At 35.0% G+C, this 10,506-nt stretch overlaps 1 protein-coding gene across 2 annotated transcripts; it reads left to right on the forward strand.

Annotated features, from left to right (window-relative positions):
* The first annotated feature begins 1,472 nt into the window (after window positions 1-1,472).
* Window positions 1,473-8,968, forward strand: LOC103716467 (U-box domain-containing protein 35). Of its 2 annotated transcripts, none has more exons than XM_008804475.4 (4): window positions 1,473-1,905; window positions 4,477-4,595; window positions 5,971-6,086; window positions 8,600-8,968. In XM_008804475.4, the coding sequence occupies exons 1-4, from the start codon at window positions 1,647-1,649 to the stop codon at window positions 8,820-8,822; spliced, it is 717 nt and encodes a 238-aa protein (XP_008802697.2). In that variant the 5' UTR covers window positions 1,473-1,646; the 3' UTR covers window positions 8,823-8,968. The 2 variants fall into 2 exon arrangements, with proteins under 2 accessions (XP_008802697.2, XP_026664028.2); XM_026808227.2 differs by lacking the exon at window positions 8,600-8,968 and adding an exon at window positions 7,270-7,711.
* Window positions 8,969-10,506: the final 1,538 nt, after the last annotated feature.

Consider the following 10,506-nt stretch of genomic DNA (forward strand, 5'->3'; position numbering starts at 1 on the left):
AAAGTTGGAATAATATATTCTAAATAGTGGGCAATTAAGAAAAAAATTTAAAAAAAGTTCCAAATTTTAAAACTAATATATATATACATATATATATATATATATACATATATATATATATATATATATATATATATATATATATATACATATATATATATATACATATATACATATATATATACATATATATATATATATATATATATATATATATATATATATATACTTTTGCTACGCTTTATGTAGCCTATATGGTGCCCTAAAATTGGGGCGTGCAGGAAGCAGGTTCAAGATTTGTCAATTTTTTCAATCATCAATTAATACTGATCTTCTCTCTATTTTTTTTTTTCTTTTTCTCCATTTCTTTGAAAAAATAATTAATAGTCTATAATACATGACTAGCTATGACAGTTCCATACATAACGGTTACATAAGCACTATAAATTTATGGTCAGATAATAAACATTATGTGACATCTTGCACCCATATAGCACCCCCAGCCAATGGCTTTGCATTAGCAAAAAACTAATGGTTTGACTTAATTGGATGATCCAAACCAAGCAATGGAAGAAAGTTTCGAACTCTCTATGAGCACATTACACTAGGTATTTTTTTTTTTAAACTCACCCAAGCTTTTTCAACGTAGCTGATTAACCATGGCCATCATGGCTCATGTAACCATATATCTCAATTAAGACATCCTTTCTATGCTCAAAATGCCATCCACCCAAAACACCCTTGTTCAAGAGTTTGCAGGGTCAACTATTTGTTTTATGGAATGCCTGCTATATATATATATATATATATATATATATATATATATATATATATATATATATATATATATATATATATATATATATATATATATATATATATATATATATATATATATATATATAGTGAAATAGGTGATTCATATCGTTCTAGCAAGAATATATTTAATAAAATCAGAAAACAACAAATTTCAGAATGCTCTAGGTAGTTCTCCTTCTCCAACCCATAGAGTGACTAACCACATACAAAATCACTCAGTCTATACGTTATTTATGTCTCTGTAAACATGCATGGAGGTGGAGCACCCACTTTTGAGCGACATTCGTCAGATGCTACAGAAGTGCCGAGTTCTTCAGAGGCATGTTTTGCAGGAGGCGAACGATAGGCGAACCAGACTTCTGACTGGGTCGCCTCCTTCGTTGCGCACTACTCTGGAGATCTTTTCTGGACGCAGCAGTCTTTTGTTTTTTTTACTTTGTGTTGTTTACTTGATGCTGATGTAGTTAGCTGTACTTATGTTAGAATAGTGTGAGCAGCTGTTTTCAAAAAAAAAAAAAAAACAAACAAACAAACAAACGTGCATGCGGCGCCAAAAACAATCTTCTAAAAGTCCATAAATATACAGGAGGTCATTGGAAAAGCTTATAGTATGCTTTATTCTACTTAGAAAAGTCAAATGAAAAAAAAAAACAAAGGGTCCCCAGGCTCCCTCTCCCCCTTCTTCCAACGCCCGTACTCCTCTCCCTCCTCCTTCCACCACCAAAGCTCCTGTCAAAGTACGAGCACTTCCTCTCCTGTCACCCCTACCCGCCCACCTGAGAAATTGTGACGGTTCTCCAAAGGGCTAGAAGGATCTCAGGGCAAGCATGAGCACGAGCGAGATCACAAGCGCTGGTGTGTGCGAGATACAGGAGGTGGAGGAGGAGCCGGGAGCCGCTGAGCCCCGGCAAGCGGTTCCGGCGAGCCCGGGGAAGGCCGTGGATGGCGACGACGTGTACGTGGCAGTGGGGAAGAGTAGTTCAGGCATGGATGCACTCTCATGGGCGTTGAAGTATGTCGCCAAGCCTTCGAGCTTCGTCTATCTTATACACGTCTTCCCTGAGATCCATCATATTCCTACTCCATGTAAGTCTCTCAATCTCTCTCTCGCTCTCTTCTTATCATTTTTTCCTTTTTTTCCTGGAAAATTTACTACAGTCTACTAGCCGTGCAACATGATCAGGTCTATCAATTTTTTCTTTTCTTTTTCTGAAAAATCTTTTTCGATCCAACCGAAGTAATCCGATGGTCTTGCGCTGGTTTAGAATGATCATGGCTCTTCTTTTCTTAAAAAAAATATATATATAGTAATGGAAATCAAAGGGCGTTGGTGGCTTCTATAGCTTGAAAATTTTGAAGGCAATAAATATTTTTCCTAATTCTAGACCTCTCATATGGAGCTAGTAAAGACTCTTGGGTAGCCGTTAATGCATTCAATCCGACCATTGACTGTAGTCTGACACCATTGAATTCGATGCATTCATGGCATCCAAAATTTAAACCACTCTAAGCTCAGAAGAAGATCGCCAAGGATATATGCACAAGATCCTTCTTGTCATAATGAAAAGCTTTATAATTAAGGGAAACCAATAAGAGTTAGAATTTTCCATCCTATTCCTATGCAAATCAATGATATGAACTGGTATACAAGAATATATATCTATTCCTCATAAAGAAAAAAGAAAACAGGGAAATTGGAGACTGGTTGGGATCTCAATAATTGTTCCTTTTTTTTCAGAGGTATTAACTTCCTATATGTGTTTTTATTTTTTGGAGTCGAACCTTAGCAAAAAAAAAAAAAAAAAGGCTTTGCCACCTATAAGTCTTTGTTTAGGAATTGGTGGGCCTGGGCGACGACTATCTAGGTATCCATGCATTGGTTTCCCCAAAGGGACAAGCAGGCATCTTTGATTCTTAAGAAAAGTTAAGAAGAAAGAAGTCTTCTACATAAAGGTGTTGATATTTGCAATGACTTGCGATCGTGATGGCGTGATTAAGATTTTATATTGTCGTGGTCCCATGATGTTCCAACTCTAATTTAGTGGTCCCGCCGCTGTTGGATCATGCAATAATTGCTTTAAAAATTGTGCAGATAGCTGAATGAAATAGCTCTGACTGCTTTGAGATATATGTAAGATGCTATTCAATGGTCGATGTTGTCCAAAAAAAAAAAAAAAGAAAAGAGAATCAATCATTCTTTGTTGAGGCATTTTAGGGATGAGATACTAAGGTCGGCCGTAGGGATGTTTTCCGCATGAAGAGGATGGGGAGGAATTTTGCTCATTTTATTTTCAAAGTTTAGAGAAAATGAGCTCTAGATTTATAAGAAACTGAAATTAAAGGAAAGAAGTAAATGATACATAGCTAAGGCTAAAATTGATTAATTTTTTTCTTTTTGCTAAGAAATGAATTTATAAATCATACAGGAGCCAACCCAAGAGAGAGACATCAAATGCAACATTTCATGTGTGATCTTGGGAGAATGCCCCACCTTGTAGGACAATGCCAAGTGTTTCCTTCGGAAAAGAGTGAAAGGATAATTTTTAGCTGAGCGGGACTGACATTATCTGAGGGCAGGACACTGACATTATTTGAGGATGCGTGCTAAGTTAGATACAATATATTTTATAAGTCCTCACCACCTTACCCGCACTCCTGTTTTCCAAATTCCAATTCTTTATGCCTTAGGTGTTAGAACGAATATTTTGATGCCCCCTAAAGTGAAATGGGGCATTGTGGACAGAAATGATTTTGATTTGCAACAAATTGAAGCCTACCACGTTAAGGAGTCCTTTGGTTTGCACAAAAAAATTCTCCAATATTTTTTTAAAAAAATTGATATCTCATTAAGTAATATTTAAAAAATAATATATATACATATATATAGTTGATCATAAAAAAATAACATATTTTATAATAACTTATATTTGATTGTGCATCTATTTTTTTTAAAAAAAAATACAAAATATCTATTATGCCCTTAATAAAATAAAAGACTTTACTCCATTCCATCTAAAAATTTAAGGACATTTTCGGGGGAAAAAATTATCCTAATCTAAGCCAATCGAAATTAGATTTTTTTATATCCTAGATTTTTCTTTTCTATAAAATATTAGAATCTTATTATTATGAAAAAAAATTCTATCTCTCTTTTTTAAAAACTCCAACAAACATTAGGTATTTCTCCATTTTTATGTTGACCACAAATTCGAAACCGGCTACATTTTTTACTTTCAGTGTTTGAATAATAAATTGGTCACACCTTTCATACTCATTGACTTGCTAAAATTTATTGCTTGCCTGGTGATTTCTTCAAATTGCATGAGGTATTATATCTTAGTTGTTGAAAGCTCCCATCTCCGCGAGGAGTGGGGGTTGTGCAAGAATTTAACTGCATCTCATTTCTAATAATTCCCGAAAGGCATCTACCTATACATGTTTGCCCATGAATTTGTCTCCTAGCCTTCTCCTCATAATTAAGTACTATTTTTTATTTGCGTTACATAGGAAAAAAAACAACATTATATACTGATATTCTCTGCATAGCTTGGAATACACTTGGACTTCAACGCTCAATTCTCATTAGCTAATATTTCTTTTAATTTTTTTAAAATTAGTATTAGCTAGCATTCATGGATGCTTATCTTTATAATATAGTAGGAACATTTCCAAAGCATCAACTCGGTGAAGAGCAGGTGGAGAGCTACATGAACCAAGAGAGGACCAAAAGACAAGAAATGTTACAAAAGTATCTAAACTTATGCCATAGTTCTAAGGTAATTCTATTGAAAGTATGGACCATAAGTAGCCGTGCCAATTTCTTTAAATCCTCGATTCTGATATTCTTGTTTTCACTTTTCAGTAAACCATTGTTCTCTTTCACTTTTAAGAAAGATGAAGACCACCCAAAATAATAATATTATAATTAATCCCTAGAGGTGTTTTACTATCCTAATAAACTAAGGATCAAAGAGCTTTTCTAAATTTCAATGCTTATATTACCGACGCTTTTGTGACACTTTAAAAAGTATCGGCAATATAAATATCGATGATTATAAGCGTCGGTGTATGTATTAAAAAAACGTTGGAAATTATCTTTTTTCTGTAGTGCTATCTTCTAGAAGAGCATAATTTTTTTTATAATTCCTCTTAGCAAATAATTAATAAGCAAGAGAATTAATAATTTATTTTTTAGAAATATGGTAGGAATGCCACAAGTAATTAGGTTTGAATCATGGACACATTCTAAACACGATTTCAATAACAGGATTTTAAACATTATAATGCTTTCAGCCACCAACAATTATACTATTAAATTAAATAATGTAAAAAAACCATTATTTTCCATTATTTCCTGTTATGATGCAAATAATGATCATTACTTTTACTTGTTCTTTCTTTTGAATAAAATATATATATTTCAATTTTCAAATATTTATTCTCAAATTACCACCACAAGTTGTTGTACAGCCAACAAATATACTATATTGTCTAGTAAAAATAAAGGAAAAGAAAATATCATTTTTTTTCTTCTATTTTCTGTTATTTTCCATCTTAACGCCATTTTAATAACCAGTATTTCAGTGATCATTTTAATACTAAAAATTTAAAAATTTCCTTTTGAGATAATTAATGGCTATTATAACTATTATAATGGTCAATAATGGATGTTATAACCGTTCCTTCAAACTAGGCTTCTAACTCAAGTGGGATGCCAAAAAGCTAATCCAAGGCTGGTTCACAAGATAGTTTAATTCTTGCACCTATAGATGAAAAAATGGACATTATCTATGCACCTTTGAGACATCTATCACCAACATGATACAGGACAAAAGTAGATATGATTCATCCTAATTTACATCCACTTGTAATTGTGACCAGATGAACAATATATAAATTAAAATTCTTGTCACATAGTTATTAAGTTATAGATCAGAAGGTGACAATGGAAATTATAAAATAATATGAATTTTCACTTTTTTTCTGGGCAACATAAGCTTTTTGAGGTATGAAAACAAGAGAAAATGCTTGTATATATAATTGTCTTAGTAAAACTTAGAAATTCCTTCTCTTTGTCCTTGAATTCATTTTCTTTTGAATGTGATTGATGTACTGCACTAATTTTGCATATCACATGTATATAAATGCTAGGTGGAGGTAGATACGCTTCTCATTGAGAGTGATCAGACTGCAAAGGCTATTGTTGATCTTATTCCAGTGCTCAACATTACAAGGTTGATCGTGGGTACCACGAAATCTAATTTAAGGTAAATCTTATTACAAACTATCCAAAAATAATTTCTGATGTTATAACCATAATAATTCCTCATTCCCTTTCTATTTGGAAAAGAAGAATGACATACCAGTGGTCCATCTTGTAAAAGAAGAGATATAACATAAGTTCATAATTTTAACATTTCTTTAATCAGTAATAATACAATGAAACATATTACTTGGCTTCTCACAAGCATTTTGTTTTCCCAAAAATAAAAGGGAAGACCTTAACCTAATGTCATTACGATTAAGATTTTTTAAAATGTTCCACAAGTATATTGTCGAACCACTTTGAAATCTTAATCTCAATGATATTAGATCGCAGCCTTTCCATCTATATAGTTGGTGTTCCATTCTCTAATTCTTTCTCCTCTTTCTAATAGAGCTAGCTAGGTGGAATTTAAGCCCCCATTTTATCCTTTTAAAAATATATATATATATTGGTATCGATCTTTATAAAGTATCCATTCCCTATCGGACCAAGTATTGCCTAATGAATTTAGGTTTCATTTTTGATCGGATCATGTCCGTAATATCATATTAATATATGAAACATTACTTTCCTATATATAGAGATATATACATTTGAGTGGTGGAGTAGGTGATGAAAAATCAAAAGCTCACTTAATCTACAGCAGTTATACAAGCATCCCTTGTATAACAAGGATGAACAGTGAGTGAGATTGCTCCATGATCACCAAACTGAAGTTTTAGAATACATATAAGCAGATTTAACCAACTTCTTACTATAGAGTAGGTATTTTATTCCAAAGTCAGATTGGATTCTAAATGGAAATAACCCTTTTTGTGAGCAAAACCTAACCCTACTGAGGCCTAATTCATCGTCGCTTGCAACCACTGTCTTTGTTTATGTGTTTATGTGGTTTGAGAGTGAGTCTGATTCTTGATCGAAGCCCGTCTTCTAGGGCAATATATGAGTGTCTTCCATAGCTTAGAAATGTGGGTTGAAGAAACTCTCAATAAAATGTGGTCTGCTTCCAAGCTAGCTTGACAGATATTTTCATCTCACTTAGCTTGGAAGGGAGTAACTATAAGTATTTCTTTGTCTTTTTTTTTTCTTTTTAATGGGATGTCTCTTATGAGACATCAATAAGTTGCTTTAACGCCTGTTTGGATGCTGGAAGATTTTATTGGCCTGATAAGATCTTCTTGCAGGGGGTTTTCATTCAAAATACGTTGGAAATTCTGATAAGAGGAGTCATCCAAGGAGCCGACCAAAACTAATCTCCTTGTCTCAAGGATAATGGAATCCAATGGAGGGAAGCAGTTTAGGTCGCAATGCATGGTGACCTTCATTTTCTTCTTCATGTCAAACACGTCGATGAAATCCAACATCCAAAAGAATTAAAACCCCAGTATGGCCTAAACTTAAGAAAGGGCTAGTGCCAAACATGGGTATTTGTATTAAAAGAAAGTTATAGAATTCTGCCATATATTGTGATCATAAATCTAAATTGTTCCCCAGTCGAGAGATGATTTACTTTATCGACAAATCTTATGATTTGGTCGACTTCCAGCATCTCCCTCACCTCTCCAGCTCCTTCTTCCTCCTATTTCCAAATAAGAAGCTGGTATAATCTGACAAGATATCCCCAACATCCAAATAGATCCTTAATTTTCTACAAGGTGATCTTTAGGCATTCAAACCACCTTGTAGCTGAAACACAAAGTAAGAAATTAGGTATAGCATAGAAAACAGAACTCAAGATCTGTTATGCGAACCAGGAATTACCCTCATGCATGATGGTTAGGTGGTCTAAAAGGCCTTAATTGCCAGCATGGATTCTGCAATGAGTGGTTTACACCGCAGAGTGCTGTAAAGTACTCAATAGCCGCTATTAGAAGATGCACGACTATCAAACAAGCCAACCCTATGTGCCTACCATATACAGGATATCGGTTAATGACAGTTGTCCATCTCTTGATAGTAGCCATCGAGTACTGCACAGCACTCTTTAGTGCAAACCAAGCATCACAGAGAATCCTGATGCCTTTAATGCCTGTTTCACCCGGCGACCATGAAAAACCTAGTTAGGGTATCCATTAGGTTGTGCAGCATGTACCTAAAGTATTATTCACAGTACTCATGGTGGGAGTTCCTTTCAATTTGTGGGTAGGAGGAGTGATGTTACTTGGTCCACGATGTATAATATAATAACCATATAATAACATCAGGAAAGCTAATCACGTATCGCTGCATGGCGGCTTCACACTCCCCTGGCCTATCGTTCTCCCACCAGCAACCTAATGTCAAATGCCAACCATATGGCTAGATTTTCAACAAAAAAAAATTGAGATACCCATATCTCCATTTGCAAGTCAATAGATTATCATGTTCAAGATGATACCATTATCGGTTCCGTAGCATATAATAAGTAAATAGGTTATCATACTAAATTCCAAATCTTATTCCATACCAATTTATCTTCCAATAATTGGATCAAGTTAGCACAGTTGAAACCATTAACATTTTTCATGTACTCAGAAGATGGAGGAGAAACAGCAAAGCAGAACAAATACATAAAAATGCACCCGACTACTGCGAAGTCAAGATCATCTGTGACGGGAGAGAAGTTAAACCTCCTTCTCCGGCAACAGTATCCTCACTAAATCCTGTTACCACAGACGGCAGGAACAAAGACAGCGAGCAGAGTCACAGAAACAAGGATTCAATACTTTGTACTTGCTTTCCAGGAAAATCCACATAGCCTGCTCTCATGTTTCATAAATTGCACCTCTGATGATGTTTACCAGCAAGAAAACTATTGAAATCATTCTTTTGGAACACTCTGATCGTTTGTTTTCATGATGGACTGTAACATAAACTTGATAAAGTGAAATTACCAAAGCATCATATGACACTGTTTGCAAAGCTAGTGAGCCTGCCTTCAATAGATTGATACATCAAAGGTTGTTTTTTTCTTTTTTTTTGTGGAGCAACGTTATTTTTTGTAGCAACTTAACTTAAATGCACATAAATTCCACACTATTCCGTGAAATAGCTCTGCATGAAGATTTGAATGCCCCATTTTTGTGCCTAATGATACTTTCTACCACAAGCACTGTATTGTTGGCTAGCTAGTTGGTTTAGTGAACTGGGAGAGCTATCACTAAATGTTTTGGTAGAAGAGTTAGTCAGCAAGCCTAAAGGCGAGTGCCCTAGAAATCTTTGTGACATTCTACCCTCCGCCCCCCCCCCCCCCCCCCCCCAACAAAAAAAAAAAAAAAAGAGGAAGAAAAAGAAGAAGAAATCTTTCTGACAGAACAAGAGTTCCGAGCTATGCGCGCTGTCATCATAGGTGGCAAAAACTTGGTCCATGGAAGATATAAGGTGGGTGACGCTAGGTGCAGCTCAGTTGTTTCTGTTCAGACAGCAAAGAGACTGTGTCAAACTCTTGGAATGCACTTAGAACACCATTGAGATGGTGTAGGCCTCCGGCGAAGCGAAGTCCAGATCGATGTGTTCAATCTGGGTCAGTGGGTCGGTTGGTGATCGCCACCACGGAGGCGCAAAGAAGATGTTGAGGAGGATCAGACTTGCTCTTTACCGTATGACCTTTTGTCTTTGGTTTACTAATTTCTTTCTTCCATCACTTAATGAAATCAATAAGACTTGCTTGATACTTTTTTAAAGGAAAGGTATACAGTAGAACAAAAAAAAATTGTGGGGAAAATCAAATTCCTGTTATGATGTATACCTTATAATTAATACATAACCAGAATTCCCAGGGGCCTCCTTTGTCTGTCTCCATTGCGCTCACAGTCACAGGCCACACATCGAGTACTCTGAATTAACAGGGTCTTATTTTACCTCTTGTGTCGCCCCACTGCTTTCATCTCTAAACAAGATAACAGCTCTCCAACAAATATTCCCTCTTACTTTGGCCGCATGCATTGCAAGCACCGAGTTGTATATTGATACAAACTCCTTGGCCTTAGGAACACATCAAGGGTTCTGTCAAGCAGAGTTGTTGCACCTCAGAAAATTGCGTTCACTCGCTCATTAAATGTGTGGAAAAAACGTAGTAAAAGAATTAGCAGTGATTGGATTGAGTATATGGGCGGCAGATCTTTAATTTCCAAAGAAAATACCACTAACCTTTTCAAATATGATGTTACTCCTATGAAAGCAATATATATAAATATCTATGAAAATATCCTCCAATCTTACCTCTACAAAATGGCCTAGATATTTTTGAAATTATAACTTTACCACTAGATTTCTTTTCTAGTAACTCATTAATGCATATACTCAATATTGTGAGTGAACGAATCAAGCCCTATATTTACTTCATCAGGCAAAAGAAACAGGATGCGAAAGGTGCAAATCTATAGGGATTCGCAAAGTTTTAGTTCTTGTCCATACCTGTTCTTGCATTACCTTTGTACCAG

The sequence above is a fragment of the Phoenix dactylifera genome, chromosome 1 (assembly GCF_009389715.1).
Source record: "Phoenix dactylifera cultivar Barhee BC4 chromosome 1, palm_55x_up_171113_PBpolish2nd_filt_p, whole genome shotgun sequence".
NCBI lineage: Eukaryota > Viridiplantae > Streptophyta > Magnoliopsida > Arecales > Arecaceae > Phoenix > Phoenix dactylifera.